Genomic DNA, 25,792 nt, shown 5'->3' on the forward strand with positions numbered 1-25,792 from the left:
TTTGCAAGTTAATTAATTAATTTTTAGCTTTCAACATTCACTTCCATAAGTTTTAAATTTTCTATGCTTCCCTCTCCCTCCTCCTCCCCAAGACAGTGTGCAATCTCATTCAATATTTAATAAATGCCTACTAGATGCAGAGCAGTGCTCAAAGATTCAGTGTGACAAGGCCCCTGTCCACATGGAGACTGAAGTCCAGTAGGGGAATCATGACACACAGATATAAATGCATAAAGATACATATAAGTATTACCTGATGCCCAAAGAGTAGAAAGTAATAATGCTGATTTAACAGCGTCAGGGAAGGCTTCCTGGAAGATACAGCATCGCTACTGGGGTGTTTTTGACTATCATTTCCCTTAAATTTTATTTTCTGGGGATCTGGAGGTAGCTAAGTGAAAAAAAAAATGGTCTAGAACTGACATTCATTGTTACCTTTACCATTTTAGGCTAGTGTTTGAATTTAGAAACTTTAAGCAGAGCTTAGACCTGGAAAGAACTGATAGCCAAGGACGTTCTCCATAGCAAAGGACAGTCACAGTCCTTATTTTGATCCTGTGCAGGAACTTTCTCTGACATGGCTGAGGAAGGGAGGACAGCAGGAGTATGGGTCTGAACACTTCTGGTGAATGAGAAGTCATTATTTTTCAAGGTAGCCTGTTCACTGATAGAGTAGGAAGAGAGATGGATTCCCAGCTCCGCTACTTACTATCTGTTTAATGTTGGAGAAATTATTTCAACTCTCTGCATATTCAGTTTCTTCCTCTGTGAAACAAGGGGGTTTTACTAATAGCTAAGTGCTTTGAGCTTCACAAAGTGTTTTACATGTTATCTCATTTGACAGTCTCTAAGGTCCCTTTTATTTCTAAATCAATGATCCTATGATTTTTGGGCAGCTTCAGTTCTTTTATATTACTGAGAGTCCTGGTAAAATCTATCCATGTTTTTTTTTTCTTTTGTAGCCATGACAACTCCACAAATAATGGAATAGATTTATTCTGTGTTGCAAGTTCTTTTGAGACTTAAATGGTATAGTATTAAATATGGACATTTTATGGGGTGGCCAGGTAGCACAGCGAGTAAGAGCACTGGCTCCATTGTCGGGATGACCTGGGGATCAAATCTGGGCTCAGATACTCAGTACCACACCTAGAAAATAACTGGCTGTGTAACCTTGAGCAAGTTACTTAACCCCGATTGCTTAGGGGTGGCCAGGTGGCTCAGCGAGTAAGAGCACCGGCTCCATTGTTGGGATGACCTGGGGATCAAATCTGGGCTCAGATACTCAGCACTACACCCAGAAAATAACTGGCTGTGTAACCTTGAACAAGTTACTTAACCCCGATTGCTTTAAAAAAAAAAAAGACATCTTAAAAATTGTTTCTGTGGTATATGAATCAGAACAAGATAAAGAAAAATTTGAATTGTTTGTGTAGTATAGATCAGGTCTTAAGGCATTATAACTTTTCAAGCCTCACAACAGTGGTCTTTTCCGTGATTCCCACCTTGGTAAGTGTGAAGCATCCTTTCCCCATTTCTCTGAAATGACATTCTTGATCTCTTACCCTAATTTTATTTATTTCTGTATTCTTTAGTGTTTTTCATAGGAAACGATGTTGTATCCTGTCAAAAGCTTTTTCTGCATCTGTTGATATAATTATGCAATATTTTCTAATTACCTGATTCTAATTAATTTGGTTTGTAGTTTCCATAATAGTGAAACAGCAATGGTACTAAGTTTCCTTAAGCATTTTTACCCTGCATTTATGACAAAAATATCCAACCTGGTCATAGTACATAATTTTATGATATGTTGCAGTACACTTTTCATTGCTAACTTTAAAATCTTTGCATTTTTATCTATTAGGTATGTTGGTCATTAATTTTCTTCATCTGGTTTAGGTATCAAGACTGTGTTTGTATTATAAAGGGAATTTGGTAGGCCTGTTAGTATGCTTTTCAAACAGCTTTTGTAATTTTGGAATTAATTGTTCTCCAAATATTTGAAAGAATTTGCGTGCAAGTCCATCTGGTGCTAATTTCCTCCACCCTCCCTTGAGAGGTTCTTTTTATGATTTGTTCAATTTCTTTTTCTGAGATTCTGAGATTTTATGTCTTCTTCCAGTAATCTGAACATTTTATATGTCTGTAAATATTCATGAATTTAATTTAGATTGTCAATTTTATTGCAGCATAATTGGGTCCAATGTTTTCTAATAATTTCTATTTTATCTTCATTTGTTGTGAATTCTCCTTTTTCACTTCTTATACTGTTAATTTGGTTTTCCTTTTTAAAAATCAAATAAATTGAAAGTTTATCTATTTTGTTGATTAAAAAAACTGCTCCTAGTTTTAATTCAGTTTTCTTTCTTACTTTCAATTTAGTTTACTCTTTAATTTTCAGGATTTTCTATCTTAGTATTTAATTGTGCATTTTTAATTTGCTAATTTTATAATTTCTTTTTAGTTTGCATGCCCAATTGACTGATCATTTCTTTCTCTTTCATCAATGAGTATTTAGAGATATAAATTTTCCCCAAAAGACTGATTTGGCTACAGTCCCCAAGTTTTGGTATGTTATCTCATTGTCATGATATTTGATGAAATTATTGTTTCTATGATTTGTTCATTGATTCACCCATCCTTAAGGATTATTTAGTCTCCAAATAATCTTGAATCATTTCTTCAGTGGCTCTTTATGGACTATTTTTTATGTGCATTGTGATCCTTAAAAACTGTTTAATTTTTGTGCATTTGTGGGATTTTAATCTTCTCATGGTTGTAAGGGTCTTACACAACCAAGAAAGACTCATATTCCCTTTTATTCCCATTCAGTAATCTAAGGGGATCTATTACATCTAATATTTCTAGAATTCTTCTCAGGTTTTTAGCTTCTTTCTTGTTTAGTTTTTTTGGTTAGATTTATCTAAGCCTAAGAAGTACATTGAGGGTCCCCAACTAATGTAACTTTAACATATTTTCCTCTGTAATTCACTTAACTTTGAAGTATTCAGATGTGCCATTTGGTGCATATATGTTTAGGGTTAACATTCATTCATTTAAAGTATCTTTCAGAATACTATAGTTTCCCTGGTCATCTCTTTTAATAAAATTTATTTTCTACTGTTGACTTATCTGAGATCTTGATTGCTACCCCCACTTCTTTTTTACGTTACCTTAAGCATAATAGATTTTGTTCCAGACTCTTATTTTAGCTTTGTCAATCTTTGTGTTGTGTGTTTCTTTTAAACAACATATTGGTAAGATTGTTTTCTAGTTCATTCTGCTATTGTCTAACATTTCATGGGTGTTAATTCCATTCACATTCACAGTTATCATAATTATTTCCATTCTACTCTCTTTTACTTTCTCACTACCTATTCCCTCTTCATAAAGAAGAAAGTAGTGAGAGAAGGATGCCCTTTAGGTTTGCTGGAATCTCCTTCTGTTCCTCTGGCCTTCTCACTTAGAACCCAACTATAGCGTCTTATCCTTTATTTCCTTTTTAGTCCTTTTTATCAATCTGGTCTCCTTAGTTGAGTTTGTTTTTCTTTGGGCTAATTATCCTTTAATATACCCCTTCACTTTTTCCTGCTGAAATGTATTGCTGCACCTGTGAATTCTTCCATTATTTGATCATTTAAAATGCAAGTGAAGTTCAGGCATTGTACATTTTCCCAGTCCTTTCACCCATTTGAAATTTTCTACTTATCTGAGATGAGTTATCCTATTCTTCCCCTCCTTCCTCCTGAATGTATTCCTTTCCCCCTCCCTTTTCTTCCTTTTAAGATCATCAAAACAGACACTTTTTTTTTTAATGAGCAATCGGGGTTAAGTAACTTGCTCAAGGTTACAAGGTTAGTTATTTCTGGGTGTGGTGCTAAGTGTCGGAGCCCGGATTCGATCCCCAGGTCATCCCAACATTGGAGCCAGTGCTCTTACTTACTGGGCCACCTGGCCACCCCTAAAACAGACACTTCTTAATGGTAAAAAAACCAACACAATAATAATAATAAAAGTTGTATAGCATTGTAATGTGCCAGGTTCTGTGCTAAATGCTTTACAAATATCTTATTTGATTGTCACAGCCACCTGGGAAGGTGAGTGTTTTCCCCATTCTATAGTTGAGGGAACTGAGGCAGATCAAGGTTAAATGCTTGCCCAGAGTCTAAGGCATGATTTGAACTCAGATCTTCCTGACTTCAGACCTAGTGCTCTATCCACTGTGCCATCTGGCTGCCTCTATGACTTCTGATTCTGAGGGGTCACATGTATCATCTCTCCATATTAGAATGTAACAGTTTATCCTTATTTAGTCCCTTATGATTGCTTGTTCCTATTTGCTTGTTAATGCTTCTTTTGTCTACTGTGTTTGCATATCAAATTTTCTCCTCAATTTTCATCAGGAATGCCTAGAAATCCTCTATTTCATTAAAGATCCACTTTCCCCCTATCTAAGATTATACTCAGTTTTGCTGGTTATTTTCTTGATCGTAAGCCTTTATCTTTTGCCTTCTGAAATACTGTATTCCAAACTTGCTGCTAAATCTTTGCGATCCTGTGACTTCTTAGTACTTACATTATTTCATGTTGTCTATAGTACTTTTTAATCTGGAAGCTCTGAATTTTGCCTATAATGTTCCTAGGATTTCTTGAAATGATGTCCACTTTTTTTTTTTTGGTTATGGTTTTAGGTAATCTAGTGATTCTTAAATTATCTTTCCTCAATCTGACTCTCAAGTCAATAGTTTTTTCTGAGATACGTTATTTTTAAATATTTTTCACTAGTCTTTTGACTTAGTGTTGATATTTTTTGTTGTTTCATAGAGTCATTAATTCTATTTGGTCCATTCTAATTTTCAGAGAGAGCCTGCTCCTTGGGTAAAGTTCTTTTATCAAACTATTCTCTTTCCAATTCTTTCTTCCCTAGCTCTGATTTTTCAATTTTTTTCTTCTAGAATTCTCATTTCACTAATAAAATCATTTCAATCATCTTCCCAGTCCTTTTAAAATTTTTGTTAGATCTTCTAGCTGAATTTGGACTCTAGTTGTGTTTTTATTTGAGGCTTTGCTTATAGATATGGAGTCATTCTTTGTCTGTCTGGGTTTGTGTTTTGAGTATCCCTGAGGACCCAAGTTCAAATCTGACCTCAGATACTTACTAGCTGTATGACCCTAGGTAAGTCACTTAAGCTCTATCTCAGTTTCCTCCTCTGTAAAATGGGGATAATAAATAGCACCTCCTAGAATTGTTGGGAAGATCAAATGAAATAATTGTATAGCACCTAGCACAGCGCCTAATACATACTAAATATATAAATGTTAGTTACGATGATTATGGTAATGACAATGGTGGGGGTTTTTTTGTTTTTGGTTTGCTCATTGTTCAACCTACCTCTTGACTTCATGCTTGATGTAAGGTCTGGGCTCTGCTCACTTCTGGAGAGTGTGTTTGGGCTGGTCCTGCTTCTTGGGGGTAAAGATCGTTATTTCAGGATCTCAGGGATAGCTCAGACTGTGAAACCTGTAAGCTTTCATTCTTTCCCATGTGGTCCGATCCAGGGCAAAGTCCAATTGTTGTCTCTCTGGTCAGACCTCTGCAAGTTACTGAACTAGGTTTGGGTCTGGGCAACACAACCGTAAGCCTTCTCCTGGCTGGAGTTACAGTAGACTATTGCTGGGTCCAGCCACTATTAGCTAGCTGGAAATCTCAGACTGAGTGACAGAATTGTAGGCACCTCTTTGGCCTGGAATTCCTGTCCTGATAATTCCATTACAGGCTTCGGGTTGGCCTGAGTGCTAGAACGGATATTCCTACTCTGCTTCCAGAGTCAGAGCCATACAGCCTTTACTTGGTTTCAAACTTGCTCCGCCTTCAATATACAGCCTAGGGTCTTCTGACTATTGTTCATCCTAGACCTGTGTCCTCTCCTTAGTGCCACACTGGACTGTAATCCAACACTGGCTAGTGAGAGACAAAGCTGCCAGTGGGCACACACGTGGGTTTGGGACCTCTTTTTGCCTTGGTGCATCACCACTAGCAGACCTTTATTCAGTCCTTGTGCTACAAGTCTCAGCTCAGGCCCTCCTGACTACACCCAGTCTCCAGTGTCCACAGACCTGTCTCCCAAAGCTGACCTGGGATAGAAAATAAAAACGATTTTTTTTCTCTTGGATTTCCCAACCAGGACTCAGTCTGTTATATTTTCTAGATATGTGTACAGTCGTTATAAGGAAGACCTCAGGTGTACTGCTTCCTGATACTCCACCCTCTTGGCTGTTCACCTAGTTTTATGATGACTCTTTTGAGATAAGGAAAAGTGATGATCTAGACTAGAAACATATCCCTCTCCCTGTAGCCAGTGATGCTGAACACAACCATCTGAAGCACTCTGTTGATTCTTGCCATCAAAATCATCTCATTCATTATCCACTTGGATTCTTCCTTAGTTAGTCTGCCCTAAGTTTTCTCTTGCTTCATAATGTCCTGAACTGGATGGTTGTTAAAAATAACCATCTTATCAAGAATTCCACCTGGCCATGAGTGAATTTAGAAAAAAATATTTTTTTTGTGTGTCATTTCTGACAAGTGACTTGGCCTTTAGCCCCTTGTTTAAAAGGTTCCCATCCTAGGCCCAAGCTCATGTTAAGATAGTTACAAAAGCCTTTTCATAATTCATCCAGATTTGAATTTCTCACTTGAATTCCACTGGTCAGCATTCCAGGGTTCACTAAAGCCCATCCCTTGATTACATCTTCTGATTTCCACATTTCAACCCCCCTTCCCCTTCTCATCTTCATTTTTTGTCATACTTAACTAAAGGAAAGGCCAAAAATGCTTTTAGTCCCCTCCCCTTTTGTCTGCATCAGATAACATGAGAAAGGATTTTCCTCAATTGCTAAGAGAATCGACAAAAGCAATTTGAAGATTCTAACCCAGGATATCAATGACAAAAGTCCCATTATCTAAGAGGAGTCCGGTCCTGGGGTCAGCGTCCACGGCTTCGTTCTTTGTGATGGCAGTTCTTTTGATACACAGGAAAAGGCCTTCTCAGAACAAAAAAAAAAAGTAATGGATAACGTTGATTTCCGAGTGGCCAACATCCCTCCCTGCCCCCTACAAGCAGTTTTGTCTCTGACAGCCACCAGTGTGACTTCAACTCATGTTTTCATATAATTTCTGTGGAAACAAAACCCAATCATACCTTTACAGTGGTTGGTCAGGCTTGCTTTATTGTGCTTCCTAAGCAACTGGGGGCTTTGGTAGAAAAGCTCCAAGGTGAACATAGCCCATTTTCTTTCCCCAGATCTCTCCACCCAGGCTGCTCCCCTTCTTGGGCAGCCCACTGAGAAGCCTGCGTTAGACAGCAGGATCCTTACTGTTATGTAGTAGCTGAGGAAGATTAACTGCTCCTGGATTTTTCCTGAGGCTGGATTGGAGAAGCAGGTTGAGTTGCTTTTACTTACATTAAATTCCCAAAGATCCTAAAGAAAACAAAGAAACACTGAAACTTCAGTTACACATCAGGAATAGATTTTCTTTCCTCCTTAACATAGGTTAAGGCTGTTCTCACATTATCTTTCTGAAGATACCTTGATTTGTTGAAATGCAAATAGTGCAATTCTACACTTCTCACTCGTTCTTCTAGGGATAAACAGCCACAGGGAATTTTCCTTCTAATATTGTAAATTTTTAAAAGAACACTAAAGCGTGAATAAGTGACAAGTGAGGTTAGGAAGTGTTCTGGGATGAGCCTGACCCAGGTCCTCCGCAGTTAAGTGACACTAATAGGTCCTTCAATTAATAAAAAGGAGATTTACTTAGCTATAGCCGGGGTATATTCAACAAGCATTTGAGGACATTTAGAATTGATTCAGCTGAGGACAATTCCTTTGACTTGAGTTGCTTCTGTTTTCCATCAGCTGAGAACCAGTGTACCTGAAACCACCCATTGCTGCTTTGCACTAAAGCAACCAAGAAGTTGCCTGACTGCCCAAATTATTTACTTGAGCTCATCACTAACTTATGTAAAGGAAGGGTTAGGATACTGCTCCCATCAAAAAGGTAAAAAGGAGTGGGGATCCTCAGCAGCTTAAGTAGCTCCACATTACCTCTAGGATAAAATAGGAATGCTTGTTGCTATTCAAAGTCCTTCACAATCTGGCTCTGCCTTGTCTTTTCGGACCCAACATGGCTTCCTCCCATCCATGTTACGTCATAGCCAAACGAGCTATGTTTATGTATATCACACATCATCTTCTGCTTTGGTGTCTCTGTTTTTGCCGTCTCCGTTCTTTGACTCTGCCTTTCAGGACTTTCCTGATTCCTTAAATTTGGGATGTTCTGTTTTCCAAATTACTTTTCTGTATTTATGACATTCCCCTTCCCCCATGCCTTTTTTTTTATTTTTTGCTTTTTGGAGGGAGGAAGGCAGGGCAATTTGGGTTAAGTGACTTGCCCAAGGTCACACGGCTACTAAGTGCTAAGTGTCTAAGGCCAAATTTGAACTCAGGTCCTCCTGACTCCAGGGCCAGTGCTCTATTCACTGTGCCACCTAGCCGTGCCCTCTCTCCCCCCATGCCCTTTCAGCCAAGTACAACAAAAGCTCTTTCAGGGTAGGGCTGTTTGTCACTAGTCTTTATTATTACAGCTCACGGCTCATAGATTTAGTGCTTGCAGGGACCTTAAAGGCAACTGAGTCCAACTCCCTCCTTTTATAGATGAATAAGTTGAGGCCCGATGTTTAGGGACATGTGCAGGGTCACAAAGAACCGGTGAGAGGCAGGATTTAAATCCAGAACTTACTGGGGCTTAAATCTAGCACTTTTCCCCATCACATAGTAGGTAAATAATAAATGTATATTGATTTTAACAAGAGCCAATGATCCTTCATTTCTTCCCTGGATGAGGCAAGACTAGCTAATTCCATTTGACAAAGATGCTGTCATATTCCAAGTGCTACAAAGTTTTACTTGTGTCTGGGAACACCACCTGTGATCCACAGTCATACACAGCTGCTCTTTCCTACCGTTTAATCTACAAGCTCTAGGAAAAGAAGTCAACACCATCAGGTTACACTGACCAAACAACCCTTTAGGGACTACAATGGCATCAGTCCATAGCCCAATTCTTTCTATAAAAATGTGAGGGACTGCTTTGTGGTCCAAATTCACCCCATGGAGTCCAAGGTCTGCTGACCTTCCTATACTTAGATCTTTACTTTGTACTGATAGTTATGCCTCGTTCTGTTTGTGCTGTACTATAAAACAGCTTTCTTTTTGTATATAGTGGTACAGTGCTGACCCAGGAGTCAGGAACACCCAAGTTCAAAACCGTCCTCAGGAACTTTTGAATGAGGTGACCAGAGGCAAGTTACGATCTGCTTGCCTCAGTTTCTTCATCTGTAAAATGGGGGATAATAATAGCACTTGTCTTGCAGGGTTGCTGTGGGGGACAAATGAGGTGATATTTGTAAAGCACTGAGCACAGTGCCTAGAACAGAGTAATTGCTATATAAATGCCAGCTGCTAACACTATAATTAAGACTGAAAAGATCATGTTGGACTAACAAAGTCAATACTTGTTTACCTTGCCTTGGAGGGTTAGAGCACCTCCTGAAACTCTTAAGGGTTTCACTATGAAGGAGGAAGGTAACCAAAGCATATGTGAAAGTCAATTCTTTCTATAAAAATGTGAGGAATTGCTTTGTTGTTGCCCTTTCAAGGGCAGAATATACGAGTGATTCCTTGTAGAACATTTCATAGACATAAAACAGTGTATACAAATTCCTAATTTACTATCTGTTCCTGTTCTCCAACCAACTGAATGCTCTAGACAAAGTTCATCAAATGAAGTAGTTTTATAGATAAGAAATTAATGTGGGAGGTCTGTCAGGTACTGGGCTTCCTACTTTTGGCAAATGTTTAGCAGGAAAATGGCATTTCAAAATTCAAAATTCAAACTTGCTTTGATGACTCATATTATTCAAAGAAAAACACAAATAACTTGATCACTAGGAATCAATGCATAGCTATCAAGTTTTATATTTCAATGACTAGATTTCTTTGGCAGCTAGTTATAGCCTACTAATTAAAAAAAAAGCAAGGTAACAGGCATATCTGTTAGACATATTAATCTATGAGAAAAAATTAAATTCACTAACAAATTGGTGAAAAAATAGGTCTCTGTGAAATTCCTGTATTATGAATATTGTAAAACAGCAAATATATTTTACATGCATTTCCTCAATAGCTATTGTTAATTTCAATGTGAATAGATATGATTAAAGGTAAGTACTCAAAAGCACAATTAGTTGTGGGTGAACAGATTGTCAGTTTACAACAAACAAACAGGTACAATGAGTGTTTCATTTTTTTTTTAAGTAAATATAAAAGGACATGAATTTATTTTTGTACATATATATTCTTGCAGAGAAAATGCAGTTGTTTTTTCCTATGCCACCACATACATGTATATATACAAATATGTGTATGTATATATACATGTGGGTATATGTGTCTCTCTGCATACTGAATCACACACATTTACATATCACGCTTAACATTTGTGATAATCTTCCTGATGAAGACTACTTCAAATGGTTTTTGGTCTTTTTATGAAAAAAAAAAAAAGATGAAAAGGTCTCTCACCTCTGGGACAGGAAATTGGACTATTAGACTTAGCATACATATCATGGGGAGTTTGGGAGATTGTTTTTAAAAACTAAATTTGTGGTATTGGCTCAGTTTCTTAGGATTTTCTTATTTTTCATAAGGTAACATGCAGAAAAAAATCTACATGTATGATGAACTAAATTTATTAGCTATTGGTTATATCTATATCTCAGTGTTTATTAAGTAAAGAACACAGTAAAATAGTTTTCCTTATTAAACATTTCTCCTGAAATTTGGTTAACATTCTTTATTCATAAAATAAAAAAAGATTTGTTCATTTAAGAAGGCAAGCTTTCAGTTCTGAGTTAGTCTTGGGTGGACAAATTTTTTTTGTGGCTCTCTTCTCCTTTGGGTTCAGGTCACAAGATACTAGATCTAGAACATGGGTTCTTAACCTCTTCTCTGGCAGCAGTCTGGTGAAGCCTACTATGGACCCTTTCTTAAAAATATTATTTTTAAATATGTAAAATGAAATGCATAACATTATGAAGGAAACTAGTTGTATTAAAGTACAGTTATCCAAATATTTTTTTAAAAAAAATTCCCAGATCTCAGCTAGAGGCTGGAAGGAACCTTTGGCAGATGAAGAACTGAGACCCAGATTACGAAGTGTATTATCCTCTGGATTATCTACATAGAAACAAAAGTAGGTGAAATTACTAGGAGCATTCATGTGATATCATACGAAACAAAATTCAAACTTTAATAAATTGCTCTAAATACAGCTACTCTACAGAGGAAAAAACTGCTTCTTTTATATTTGGAGTGGTAAAAGGGGTGTGTGGAGGACTGTGGCAGGTACCAGTATGTCTGACTATGTAAATACTAGATTGAGAGACCCCAGATAATGGCAAAGAGGGATGAGAAAAAGTATCTTCCTTCTACATTATAAAGATAATTGTTCTGGTTTCCCCCCCCTAAGCCAGGGTTAGCTACCATTTACCATAGGTGGATGCTGCTATAATTTATAAGTGACCTTTTAAAATGACTCCTTAGAATATTAAGCCATGCAAAAAGTTCACCAAAACAATTTTATTTCCAGTGTTTAATTGGGTATGCACACAGGCATGACACAGGTTTGGATTCATTAAGTCTTCATGCAGAATTATATTCTTCATAAAAGAAGCCAGTTCCATCCAGGATCCACTATCTACACGCCTATGTTACAACATTTATAACAAATCTGGTATCTGAAGAAAAGATACACATATAATATGTTCATTTAAGTTACTTATTTTACAGAAAGATTAAAAATTCAAGTCACACAAAACTCCAAAACTGTATTAAAAGTTTGAATATAAAACTCAGAGATCCAACTGGAATGCCTAAGGAATGGAAACTCTGTATCCACCTGTGTTAAAATCGGCAAGATGTAATGAAACATCACCAATAGAATGCTTTCATCTGTTCATTTTAAGTTTTCTAACTTAACAGTCTAATTTAATTTTTTATGTCTAATTTAACATAACAATATGGCACCCTAACAAACCCAATGAATTGTTATGATGAGGCACTTTTTGTTAGTGACTAAACCAAAAGAACAAATTTGCTGCATACTAATGCCAGATGTTTTACTCATCAATTTCTGGTCATAAACCTTGTGTAGACTACATAGCATGTTGCAACAAATACCTTATTTGTATGCAACCATCCAATATACTTTTAAAATATATATATATATATTTTCTTAACTTTATGTTCTTCTGGCCATAGAAATGCACAGTGAAGACATTCCACAGTGCACATTGATGAAACCAGCCCAAAATGAAGGCTGCATAATAACGATTCTAGTACAGAAAAATATTTACAGAGTTATTGGAACATGTAACAGTAGCTTTTGAGTTGCTGTAGTAGATGCATCCCTCCAGTTCAGAGACACTGATGAAACTGTGATTTAGTTCCTGGGGTTAGGGATGGTTTTTGAGGATTGGCAACAGGTAAAGGACAATCGTTTTGGTTGACATTCTGGAAGCTTTCGCCATTTACTTGTTCAGGTGACTGGGGTGGTATGGAAAGAAGGGGTCTGTTGGTCAAGGTTAAGGTGCTAGGGGAGCTGCCGCCGCCTGTTTTATAGATTTCTGTTATACTAGTGTTCTCCAGTCTGTGCTCTCCAGGTTCTCCTGTGCTCAGGTCAGACGTGCTAGTACGTAAACGTTCTCGTGCGAGCCAGTCTGAAATGGAGAGGTCTTGGGCTGGGCATTTGGGTTTCAATCGAGTCACAGCAGAAAGTTCAGACTCTCTTTCTCCACTCTGTTCTGAACCCTTCCAAGCATTTAAAACACTGATTTCTCCAAAATCCCTTTGCCCTCCGAGGGTGTGTCGTCTTCTGATGTTTTTCCTTTTGGCATTCTCTGCAGAGCTATTTTTCTGACTTCCCACCCCAAACATGTCATCTGCAGATGCTTTGAGCCTCAATTTTAGCCGGTCAGTTATTTTAATTCTCCAAGTGGGTTCATGTTTTTCTGATTCACTTCTGGTTGGTGCCAGCAAATTACCTGTTGACTTTCCTTTCTTCTTCATGTCAAACACTTTAGTTTCAGAGGATGATTCTTTCTCATTCTTGGTGTCACCTACACCGTCACTCTCTGACTTGAACCGAGCGGACTTTTTTCTGGAGAGGGTATCACATTCAATCAGCTTATGTGAACTAAATGGTTGTCTCCGGCTGTCTAAACTTGGTGTTAAGCTTCCCTCCTCAGTACAACTTAATTCACTTCCTTCTGAGTTTCTACGACCTGTCTTTACCATTTCTTGGATTTTCCCCCGAAAGAACTTCTCTGAAAGAAAACCCGTGGCAAAAACCGGGAAATCATTCTCACTGTCTGTTTCCACAGGCCGCCCTTCACTGATCAATTCACTCTGCTCATCATCAGCCTCATCGCCCTTGCTCTCGGCCACTGACTGCACCTCTGGGCTGAGCCTGCTGACCTCAAGGCTGGTCAGGCAGGCAGAGGAGGGGGTGGCTGAGAAGTCTGAGGAGGTGGAACTGGCGTTGACCAGAAACTCACTGCATTTTGTTTCTGGACTGAGAGACTTTTTCGCAGGGAATCTCACCAGGGTTGGCGGGGAGGGAGTGCTGAGTAGAGCAGCAGGGCCAGAAGCCGTGTCTGGGAGCCGAGAGGGTGTCTGGGGGCCTTCTTTAAGCACGGCCAAACGGAAGCCGAGAGTGGGTGACTTGGTGTGTTTCGAGCTGGCAGGCAGCGAGGGCTCTCCAGACACCACGCTCTCTTTCCTTGGTGCCAGCTTTTCCTCTTTCCTCACGTGCGAGTCTTTCTTACTGCTAGCATCTTTAGACATACTAGTCCTCTGCTTTCTCAGTGGGTCATTTTCTCTTTTTGACTCTCCTCTGCTGTCCTCTTTACTACCAGGATCACCGGGAGGTCGTTCTGCAATTTCTTTCTTGAAAAAGACATTATCCAGCTCATCCTCTGAGCTGCTGGGCTGCGCTTTCTCTTTTGTCTTTTTCCTCTTGCGACTGGCTGCTGCAAAGATGGAGGATACAAGCAGTTCCCTGCTGTACTGATCCTTTCCGGATCCCCAAGAGCCCTAGGGAAGAAAGAGAGATAAAGGCAAAACTTAGAAAGATGTGCAGCCACCTTCATCTCTCTGGAGGTTTTTTTTTTCTATTCCCCTCTCAAACTTTCTAAAGGACAGGAATACCAACAGCCTTTCTGTACCCTATTGTGGAGAAAATGTCATAGTTTGGTCTGTTTCTCTTTTTCCCCCTGGGGATCTTTCTAAACTCTTTACCACATCCCTTAATTCCAGGACCTAATATCTCAAAGAATTATCCTTGGCATTTGAACTGACAAATCCGAAACCAAAACCCAAACCATCATTTTATACAAGTATATCCACTTGGAAGTCTTAGTCAGCAAGAACTCACTGTTGTCTAAGTCAAGATTTTAGGGCAGAGTGTTCTTTAACTTTAAAATTGTGGAGAGGCTGTTAGTATTTATTAGACAAGCTACAGTGAGTATAAGCACTTCCATGAAGGACAAGTCTTCCATTAGGACTGCCAAATAGGACTTTTATTAAAGGTAACTTCTAAGTAAGCATTCAAAGCATAACCTTTATATCTAGACTGCCCTTGGTCACACTGCTACTGTTTACAGATTTTTATTAATATTTTCTATTTAACCAGAAGAAAATTCATGTGCCAATATTTTAAGACCATATGCTGAATGAAATATCTTTTATTCTTGATCATTTCACTTTTGTTGCACTTTCTAATTTGTACATTTTAGATCTTTTTAAGTTATAGGTTCCTCAAAGGCAAGAACTGATTGCCTTATTCGTTTTTTAAGGCCCTCATAGAAGGTTCTTTTTTTAAAATGGTGGCTTAATTGCATTATTCATCACCTACTCTGTGCAAGGCTAGATTGTGGAGAGCTAAGAAGTCTGGGTTTCATTTTGCAGGTTAACAGGAAATCACTGGATGGATCTGGAGATGGGAAGCTATTCCTAATAGTAATAAAGTAGTGGTAGATGACATTTATTAGCTATTTATTTAGCAAAGCTCTTCACCTCTATGATTTCATTTAAGCTTCACAACAAGGCAGATATTACAGATATGATAATTCACATTTTACAGAGGAGGAAAAAGATTTGGAGAGAGTGACTTATTTGCCTAAAATCGGAAAGCTAAAACACTGATGGAGGCAGGGGGTAAAGTTGGTACTCTGGGGTAGGAAATACTGAATTTCCTAACTAGAGTAATGTAACATGGTGTCTTAAGAGTAGTAGGGGTAGGGGTGGCTAGGTGGCACAGTGAGTAAGAGCGCTGGCCCTGGAGTCAGGAGGACCCAGGGTTGGTTCCGGCCTCAGATACTTAACACTCCCCCACACACACACAAAAACTGGCCGTGTAACCTTGAGCAAGTTACTTAACCCCAACTGCTTAAAAAAAGAATAGTATGGCTAGAAACCAAATTCTAGGGACTAGGAAGCATTTGTGAGGAAGTCAGCTTAGTTCTTAACCTGGGGTCAATGAACTTGTGTTGTTTAGAAAAATGTGTTAATGGCTCTATTTCAATAGAATTGTTTTCCTTTGTAATATGTATTTTACTTTATATACTTAACCAACACTGTTCTGAAGAGGGATTCATAAATTCGCTCAGACTGCCAAAGGGATCCAAGACACAGAAAAAGCTAAGAACTGCTGTACAATTTTGGAGTAAATCTCATAGCAATGGAAAGAAGAGAAAGAATATGGCAGTTTAAACTGGCCAAAGCTGCTTGAGGAAAACCTTTTCAAGGGTATGAGGTTCACAATGGTCAAATGGCAGAGCCAGGCTATGACCTCCTAGTACTGTGCCCTCAACCACTAAGGTTCTTTGGATGAGAATGTGCCAGGCTATATCACTATTCTGTCCTGAGACTACTTGACTTTGTATCTCCATCAGGTATGAGACAAGGAATATAACGAAAGGGACTTGGACATAAGTAGATAGGGGTTCTCTAAATGGATTATTGAACTGAATCTCTGAACGTTTATTAACCCATCCCAAAACAAGTTTCAAAGTACTTTTCAAGGCAGTAAAAGAATTTACCTTAGATTTTGCTGAGTCACTAGTAGCTGAATCTGTGTAAAGTTAAATAAAATTTGGTCAGTTTTGGCCATACTTTAAAGTTCTTTCCACAAACGATGCAAAACTTATGGAAGAGACAGGCACAGAACAAAATGTGAAAGCAAAACCCAAACAAAACCATAGAACACAGTGGATAGTCAGAGCTCACAAAGATGCAAGCTGCACCACAGAAAGCCACCGCCATGAAAGGATGCTGTGAATTGTAGGCAGAACCAGCTCAATGATAGGAATGGCAAAGGAGCCCTGTTCTCAATAAAAACAGAAATACTAGTGTTTATTAATCTCTCCAAATATGAAAGTCTAGCAATAAAGAAGCTTAAAGACCTCTTAAAAATTGTACTGTGTACCATATCCTGTATTTGAACTGATACACAATGCAGCACATTAGGACTATGGATTTGTCCTAGCTACAGACTGAGACACTCAAGTGTATTTGGGTTTATTTTTGTCAGACCGTTAAACTTAACTCCTTTCAAAAGAATAGCATTATATGTGGTATAATTAAGGAAGCAAAAGTTCTTAGGATAACCTTGATTTCAGGTCATATGACTTTACATTGGAAAATGTTGAATATTGTGTTTTTGACCCCAGTCTTATACTTCATATTAATGCAGCCAGGGTTCCTTTTGACTAGCTATATATTAAACTGCTACCAGTTGAGTAATTATTTCTATCACAAGTGCTATCATGAAATGGAAAAATGGAGACCATCATTTTACTGTCTGGCAAAAACTCATATTATACAATTATAAAGAGGGTAGGAAGGGGCTAGCACCATTCAAGATCATGCTGATTCTGAAATTTTATTTTTCAACTTTGGGAAGATTAATTTTCAAAATTAAAGGAGCTGAGCCCCATGCCACACCTCTTTTTTTGACACATGGCTAAATGCTTTATGACTTAAAAAACTGGTAGATCATACCATGCTATTTCTCCTCAGGGTCTGCTTTCAGAAATAACAAGAAACAGCAGAAAAACTTTAAGAAAGTAGCATTGATCTGTTTAAAATACTCTTAAAAGAAAATTTACAGCACAGATCAACTATTTTGGCATTTACAAGAATGGGGGATTTCTGCAGACAAGGCAGCTACAGTGTGGGCAACAGTCCTCCTTCTTCCTACAGGTCCAGCTGTCCATCAGGGACACCACAGCGTCCACTAGTGACATGACCGCGGGATAGACGCCTCCCGTTTCGCCTGTTGTGCAACACCAGTATAGATTTGCCTGTGTCAGAAAGTGCTGAAACCCCTTTTAGTACTAGAACCAGAATTAGAGACAGAGGGAGAAGACTTGGAGACAACACGCTCAGTTAGTGCAACAGTACAGCAGGGAAATATTGTTCATCAAAAGAGTCTAGAAAACTAGAGCTTCACCAAGAGCTAGGGGAGCAGCTGAGAAACAGGAGAAAATTAACTTGTAAAAGACCAGTTTTTACTAGAGACATTACATAGATATGTTAAACTAGTGCCATTCTAAATATTTCACTTTGTTATTTTAAAAGACATTGCTAGCTTTGGGTATCAGAGTGATTTTTACCATGTCACACTTTCTGCCATCACAGCAACCACATATTCAGTAGCATTTATCTGTTTTACCTTGTGATGACAATAACATGGATAACTGTGAATAAAGAAAACAGGGCTATGCATGCTCATTTCCCCTCATACGTCCAAATCTGACAGACTTGTCAACAAGCATTCCAACTCCATGCACTGCCAATGGCATTATAATCACTGTAAGATACTCAAGATCAATCAGAAAAAGGAGAATCAATTTATTAGTGGAAAGAAAAAACAAGGAGAAAAAGAAAAATCATAGTGAATTATTACTTATGATTTATTTGCTCTACCCTTATAATACAAGCCAGGAGGTTTTTCTAGCCTACAGATTAACACTGCCCAGGCAAAGTTACCTGATACATCTCCAGGAGATACGCCCGTCCTTCCAATGTTGGTCAGTAAATGATCTATGTTTGGCACTGGCTGACATTCTACAGTGGTTTCCTCCTGAACTGTTGTCTATGGTTAACAAACAAAGATCCCTTCAACATTTCTTCAAAGTTGTTCTGTTATATTTTTAACAACATTCAGAAAAGCCCACTGACCCAAGAATACTGTTTTCCCCACGTACTTTAATTTTCCATGTTGCTTTATCTTTAAACAACAACAAAACCTAGTACCACATCGTTAGCTGCTGGTATTTTCATTACAAACAGAAATTCAGAAGCAAGAAACCAACTTCTGAAATGCAGAGTTAATAGTGGCAAATGGTAGACTATGATCACACTGCTGAAAACTCGGGACTGTGTGTCCAAATCAAAATAACCAACCACAAATACAAAAGTAAAAAGGAACTAAAGGAACTTACAAGAGGCTCTTCTGCACCTTCTTCTGTGAAAAACCAGTCATGCTAAAAATTTAAAATAAAAAAAGATGAGAAAACCCTCCCAATTATCATTAGTATGGAGGATAGGATAGAGGAAAAAAAGATCTGTGTTAACAAAACGGAGAAAGAATTTCAATCGAAACTGTCTTCCATTCAAAGAGCCTTTTCCTTTTAGAAAAGTCTTAACCGCCCACTTACGTGTTGGATAAGGGTTTCTACAATTTTGTACTGGTCAGGCATGTGAGTCACCATATGTGTCATGTTATCTTCTGATGTTCTCACAAGGGTTGGACCAAAAACGATGGCTAGATTTCTTGGTTCCATCTGAAAAAAAAAAAGATGGGACAGGGTAGAGAGGGAAAAGATGGCATCATGTTATCTAAAAATATCAGAATTGGGGCGGTTAGGTGGCGCAATCAGTAAAGCGCCGGTTCCATAGTCAAGAGGACCTGAGTTCGGTTCCGGCCTCAGATACTTAACACCCACACAAAAACTAGCCGTGTAACCTTGGGCAAGTTACTTAACCCCACCTGCCCTCCAAAAAGCAAAAAAAAATAAAATAAAATAAAAATATCAGAAGTTTTCTGGCACAAAAGTGATATGATTAATATTCAAAGAGGCTTAAATTTCCAAAAACAAACTTTCAAGTTTCTGAAAGTTGTCTTAAAGAAAAATACCAGGTTAGTAAGCCCAATTGGCTGGTGATTCCATATTTGCACCTTCACCCCCAGCTTGTGTCTTCTCACTTTGTCATTTCTCCTTATCTGCTATGCCAATTCTTATCCATTTCATATCCTTCACCTTTTAAAAAAATTCGGTCTAAAACACACCTTTCAGGAATCCTAGGCATTAATATGAATAGTCTTAAATCTGAGTGCCTTCTGCAAATATATACTTGGTACTATTTTAACTGCACTAACACACTGTTTTGTAAATATTTCTAAGTCTTTGCATCCGGGCTGGGTACCTCCAATTTGATTATCAGGGTTTCAAGGACATGGACTTTGGGTGCATTTTCTTGGTATCTTATAACGATGTAAAGATACATTGTTCTGAAATTAACTGGTGCTTGAATAATGGTTATTTGATTTTACTTCATCTGTTGTTCAAGGAACAGTCCCGTGAAAAAAGCAACTCTTGAAACCAGAACAGAATTGGGTAATTCAGATCAATTTTATCATCAAATGTTTATTAAACCCTTATTATGTTGCAGATGGTATGATAGGGGCCAGAGAAGTCCCTGCCCTCAAGGAGCTTAGATTCTATTGGGCATAACAGCAGTGTATACATTAAGTCTATACGATATGTCCATGGAGTAAATGCATGGTAATTGGATGGTAGCTCAGGAAAGGTCACATGAATGACATACTGGTTAAGCTGAGCTTAGAAGGAAGCTAGGGATGCTAAGAGTAGAGGTGAGGTAGGAGTGCATTTCAGGCGTGGTATGACCTGTGCAAAGGCAGGGAGGAAGGAGGGCAATTTGGCTAGTGTTGAGTGCTTGAAAGGCAAGACTGGGAAAGAGAAGCTTGAACCAGGTTGCGAAGGGCTTTAGATACAAAATAAAGGGAGTTTTTGCTTTTTTTTCCTATAGACAAGTTACAAGAGCTTTTTAAACAGAAGAGTGACATGGTTCTACCTGTATTTTAGGAAAATCATTTTCAAAGCTGTGTGGATTTGAAATGAGGGAGACTATATACAATACTACTGCAATAAGTCCAGGTCAGAAATAAGGAGATGCACGTAGGAGATGTTGTGAAGGCATTATATTTGGTAACTGATTGGATGAGGGGACAAGGTAGAACAAAAGTTGGTGTGGCTTTTGAGATTGTGATTCTGGGTACCTGAAGGATGGTGGTTGTCTCAATAAAAATAGGGACATCTGGAAGTTGTGGGGGAAGGTAAATTCTGAGTATCTAATACTGAGGGTAAGATGGCTGTCAGCCAAAGATGGTCTGAAATGTTCACAAGGCAGTTCAGGATGGGGGACCTGGATCTCAGGAGAGTGCCCAGGGCTGGACATTATAGATGTGGGAGTCCTCTGCATAGATATGTAGTCACTTAACACCATGGGAGATGATGAGGAAAATCTAGAGAGGAGAGAATCTCCACAAGCAGAGGATGGTAAAGTTTCAAATGCTGCAGAGATCAAGGACAAGTATCTGTTGAGTGCTTTCTATGTGTCAGCCACTGGACTGCAGACACCAGATAAAGCCCTCAAAATATAACGTACATGGGAATGAGGGAAGACCCTAACACTATGAAGGAAGATGAGGAAAGGATTCTAGTTGAGACTTAAAGGAAGAATGATGACTAGGAAGAGGTCTCTTAGCTTGGCAAACAGATTATCTGTAACTCTGGATTGTGGCTAAGAGGAAGGGCAGAGGCCTTGAATGTAGACAGCTTTTTCTAGGAGTTTGCTTATGAAAGGGAGAAAAGATAAAATGCCAATAGTTTTTGAGAGATGCTAGGGGCAAGGAAAGATTTTTTTTCCTTTTAAGAGGGAAGAGAGGGGGAGGACTGGCTTTAAAGGGAAGGATCACCTCTTCATCAGAGACTAGAACTCTGAAGCAAAGGAGGAGATGGCAGGATTTAGAATCAGAAGATCATCTAGCTCATTTTTTAAGAGTAGGAAACTCAGATCTTAAAGCTTAAGGTCACATACCAGTTAGTAATCAGTAGAACTTGGACTTATACCTAAGTTTTTCATTTAACTATACTGTTCAATTTAAGTGGACCCACATTACTATTATCTGGTATAATATAAAAGAGCAAATCAAGTCCTCTAACCATAAAGAAATTTTCAAGCATGCAATATGTAAAATGCTTCAATGTATATTACTAAATGAAAAAGAAGCACATCAAGGGTAGGCCAGCCAAGAAAAAAAGGGAAAAGAAGTGCTGGGAGAAGCCAAGAGTTTTGGGGGTTTTTTTTCCTCCCAGGGAGATACCAGAGGCAGAAAAAAAAAAACCCAAAATTTGAAGGGCCCTACATAAACAGGGGCATAGTGTATATCCAGCACTCCCTGTATTAGAAACTCTTCCAATGACTATGATTTTAAAGGTTCAAAGTAATCCATTTCTGTGAATCTTTCCCACTCCTATCACAGTGACTCTGCAACTTATGACCTGTGTGAAGGCAAGGTGACATATCTAAGGAGTGGGAAGCAGGCCATTTTGGTAAGAGCATCGAGTGCTTTCAGAAGACAAGTATCTGAACAATCAAGAACTTGTCTACATCTGTGCCCTTTCCTTCTACTACTTCTGCATCTGGGGACCTAATTAGTGATTAAGCCAGGCAAACAAATCTGTACTTGTTCCTTTTCATTAAAAGGGTACTTCTGATTCTGTTGCATAAAGTACAAAGTTTTGATTAATGTTGAAGAATATTTTTTGAATCCTTTATTTACCTACCTTGTTTTTTTCCGAATTTTCTGCTACAGTCTTCAGATGAGCAGAGAGAAACTTAAGGGTTTCATAATGATGTTCAGGCAAATCATGAATCTGTAAAAATATCATTTTAGTGATGGATTTAAAACCTGTAAAGCTCTCTGCTGTAATCCCCAAACTGACTAATGATACTCACCAGTCTTTTTAATGTTTTTAGACGCTCTAAGGGGTCTTCTTTTCGATTTGCTTCAATAAAGTCTGCATATTTATCTGGCAACAGAAAGACATTTTTTTCGCTCAAATGATATTTTCTGCATTGTTACCAAAATGATAGGGATTTATTTAGAGAAAAAGAGTGGGTCTTAAGTAGGTTTAAAATGTAGGCCTCCAAAATGACTTCAATGTTAATGAAAATGATGTTAAAGTAATTTAGAGTGCTTTTAAAAGTTCCATGAAAGCAGGAACTCTGCCTTGACCATGCCTCTTTTTCTTGTCCCCAACATCGACAAAATCTTCTTATCTCTGTATGCACAGCAATATGTGTGTGCACATGCTCAAAAGGATTTGTTGATTTATTTAAAATGTGTAAATATAAGTAACGTATACTCCACGTTTAAAGATTCTAAGTGTCAGAAATAAGGAGGGACACAACAATGTAATTTGGTTAAATGTAAATAATTTGTATACAGATTTGTATTTCTATAATTTGTATATAAATTTGTTTTGTATGGATCTGTATGTAAACTTGTTTTCACGAATTTACCAAAAAGAAAAATAAAATATATCCCAGTTTAGTACCATATGACTCTTCTTTCAGCTTAATTTTCTTTGAAATTAAAACTGAGTGGTAGGAAAGTTAAACTGGTTTTACAGAAGATAACTTACCATTAGTGAAGAGAGGCTCAGGGAGTTTTCTGAAGAATGATTTCAGTAAACTACTAATCACATTCAAGTCTCGCCATTTCTAGATATTCAAAATGGAAATATGTAATATGTTATAGTCACCATAACATTCTGAAACATTCAGATCAATGAAAATGAATTAACTTACATCATCCTGTATGTCAATATCAGCCATTCCTTTGTTGAGTTCTTCTTGCATACTTGAGATAGCAGCATTATTTCCAGGAACTCTGTAAATACCTGTATATTCAAGTCCTCTTTCTTCAACTAATTTGCAGCATATGTCAACTATTAGTGGAATATACTACAAAATAAAAAGAGACAATTCTAAGTATTACAGGCCTCAAATGGTCTTATTAAGCTATTATTTATCTCTACATAAAATCTATTTCTCAAAAATAAAAAGATTTGTTATTTAGGTCCTTTGAAGAATCAAGACAATAGTGCGTTCAGTTGTAACCAAGTTAAACATATTTGGAATGCTTGGATGGAAATGAATATCAGGGAAGCAATAATCCAAAATGAATGAAGATATGGGGGGTGGGTAGTTATCTAACAGAGTACTGCATGTGGGAGTCTGGAAGACTCAAGTTCAGAATCCTGCCTTCAACATTCATTAGTTGTGAGAATTGTGGGCAAGTTACTTAACTTTGGGAAACTCAGTTTCCATGAAACAGGTCTAATGATAACTGGAACATCTTTTTCACAGGGCTGTTATTGTAAATCTTAAAGTACCAAATATATGTTTGTTATTATTACTGTCAAATGACTGAGTACATTCTGGCTGAGCAAAGAATGCTACAAGTCAGGCAATTAGTTCATGAACAGAGCATGTGGTAGGACCTTCCAAACCCATATTGGACTGATGAACCACAGCTGAATACACTGTACCTTGACACCAACATTAGTCTTCTTTGAGTACAAAGGACAAACAACAACAATAAAAAGCATCTGACAAACTATCTCCTCTAATGTTGTTTCCCTCATCTGCATAAAAATCATATAGGATTCCTCGAAAGACTGAACAAAGGTAACTTCAATTTACGATTAGTAATTTCAAGGGAAGCATCAAACAGACAGATGTATGCTTGCTAGAAGAGTCCAGCATTGTCATGAGGGGCGTAAAACGCAACGCCCCAGTGGAAGACAAGAATTTGGTGAAAGTGATGGGGAGATCCCCCAGGTGCTCTTGTCCAAAGGTAACGCTGAGCAGACCAGACTTTCCATGACTTTCTGCAGAAGCTCCTAGGTGAGATCTCTACTTTCTCAAAGAAAAAAAGAATAGATCTAATATTCCACACAGGAAAAAGTAAGTCAAAGGGGTAGAGTGTCTACTGGTAGACTGTAACATGCATTTGGATGGTCAACCTGCAAAAACAGTCTATCAGTATTTTGTCTTAGATATGCTAAAAGGACACTGAGTTAATCCCAGAATTTAACAAGAAGCAGAGTAGGCTGGATTGCCTTTGGAAAAGGCAACATCAAGTGAGAGTATAGACTCACTTGTAAAATAAAAAAAAGATGGATGACAGATGAGTATTAGCAGTTTTGTTTCATAAAAAAAGGAGAGTCAATAGAAAGTAAATCCTGTTTAAAGAAAGCTCTCAAGCAACATCATCCCAAGAGCATACTGGGATGAAAATGGAAAGAAGGATACAAACATACAAAAATGAACATGATTAGCAAAAACATTACAACAAATTTTTATCCATCGAGGACCCTGGGATCACCCCGCTTGAACCTTAACATCACAATCTCCAAGATACAGAAGTAGGAATGGTGGTAATGAGGACAAAGAAAGGAAAAGCAGTCCTACGAGGACAACTATAATTAATAGAGGATATTCCTGGAGATGATATCAACTTCTAAGGATGCTAAGTGTGATGTACAAGGTGTCTGATAAAGGATAAGATGACATCAAAGGTGTGGACAGATTCTCACTATGATAAAAGGCAGGGAACAAGAGGATTTTCATAAATGGTATCTGACAATGGAGCCCATCTCCAAATGAATGGAAACAATGCTTATTAATTATGAAAAAGCACTTGACTCATTAAAGCAAAATGCTGTCTCACAGGCTCTTTTACAAGGTGTCTACCACCCAGATATCATCATCCTTCTTTGGAAGCTTAACGGCAGAAAGAGAAAATGGGCTGATTTCTGGGAATGAGAGGGAGGGAAGACAGAGAGGGCCAGAGCACTTTCCTAGTAGCCTTGTGTTGCTGGGAGAAAGTGAGAAAAGGCCTCTAGCATTTTGGGTGGAGAACTCTGGAGAAGATATAGACACACAGATTGAGCAGGCACAGATAGCTAGCAAAAAATATGGAGGGAACTCCTCAAATGATAAGAGAAAAAATGTAGCTGAGCGTTCTTTGCTTCAAGATTCTGCTCAAGGAACAACTTCCTCCAGCATGAGGACGCTCCTGGTCCCTTTAGCAGCTAGGGCTTCCTACCATGTTCTGGTTACTGTGTATCTGTTCTGTACACAGCTACCCAAAGCAAGCTGTTCTCCCTGTTAGACTGGAAGTTCTGTGAGGGCACAGACTGTTTTTCTCTTTTACCTTTGCACCCCCAGAGGTAGACTCAGTACCTGGCACATAGCAGGCATTTAGACACGTGCTGAGAGACTGGCGATATATGGCTGCAATTTATAGATCACAACAAATCTCTGAAGAATTCAAGGCACATCCAAAGGTCAATAGAGAAGTGTCTGCTGGGCACAAGTAGGCTACACATCACAAAACAGAAATTGTGCACAAGTGAAAAATGTCATGGAAGAAAACACGACCCGCACAAAAAAAAGATGACTTGGTCACTGCAGTGAGGGCAAGGCATCACCAGTGGATACCTTG

General features: G+C 38.3%; 1 protein-coding gene across 5 annotated transcripts in view; it reads right to left on the reverse strand.

Annotated features, from left to right (window-relative positions):
• Positions 1–10,182: 10,182 nt before the first annotated feature.
• ARHGAP21 (Rho GTPase activating protein 21) overlaps positions 10,183–25,792 on the reverse strand; it is a 144,047-nt gene continuing 128,437 nt past the window's right edge. For all 5 annotated transcript variants that reach the window (XM_069086316.1, XM_069086320.1, XM_069086322.1 and 2 more), the window contains 9 exons: positions 23,089–23,244; positions 22,923–23,001; positions 22,234–22,307; positions 22,062–22,151; positions 18,849–18,974; positions 18,633–18,674; positions 18,178–18,283; positions 16,227–16,258; positions 10,183–14,220 (listed from right to left, as the gene is read on the reverse strand). In XM_069086316.1, the coding sequence (XP_068942417.1) occupies positions 12,544–14,220; positions 16,227–16,258; positions 18,178–18,283; positions 18,633–18,674; positions 18,849–18,974; positions 22,062–22,151; positions 22,234–22,307; positions 22,923–23,001; positions 23,089–23,244 (2,382 nt within the window). In that variant the 3' untranslated portion in view covers positions 10,183–12,543. The remainder of the gene's footprint in view (positions 14,221–16,226; positions 16,259–18,177; positions 18,284–18,632; positions 18,675–18,848; positions 18,975–22,061; positions 22,152–22,233; positions 22,308–22,922; positions 23,002–23,088; positions 23,245–25,792) is intronic.

The sequence above is a fragment of the Petaurus breviceps genome, unplaced genomic scaffold (assembly GCF_028583685.1).
Source record: "Petaurus breviceps papuanus isolate PSGF00001 unplaced genomic scaffold, PetGlider_PUasm1.0 178, whole genome shotgun sequence".
In the NCBI taxonomy this organism is placed as follows: Eukaryota; Metazoa; Chordata; class Mammalia; order Diprotodontia; family Petauridae; genus Petaurus; species Petaurus breviceps.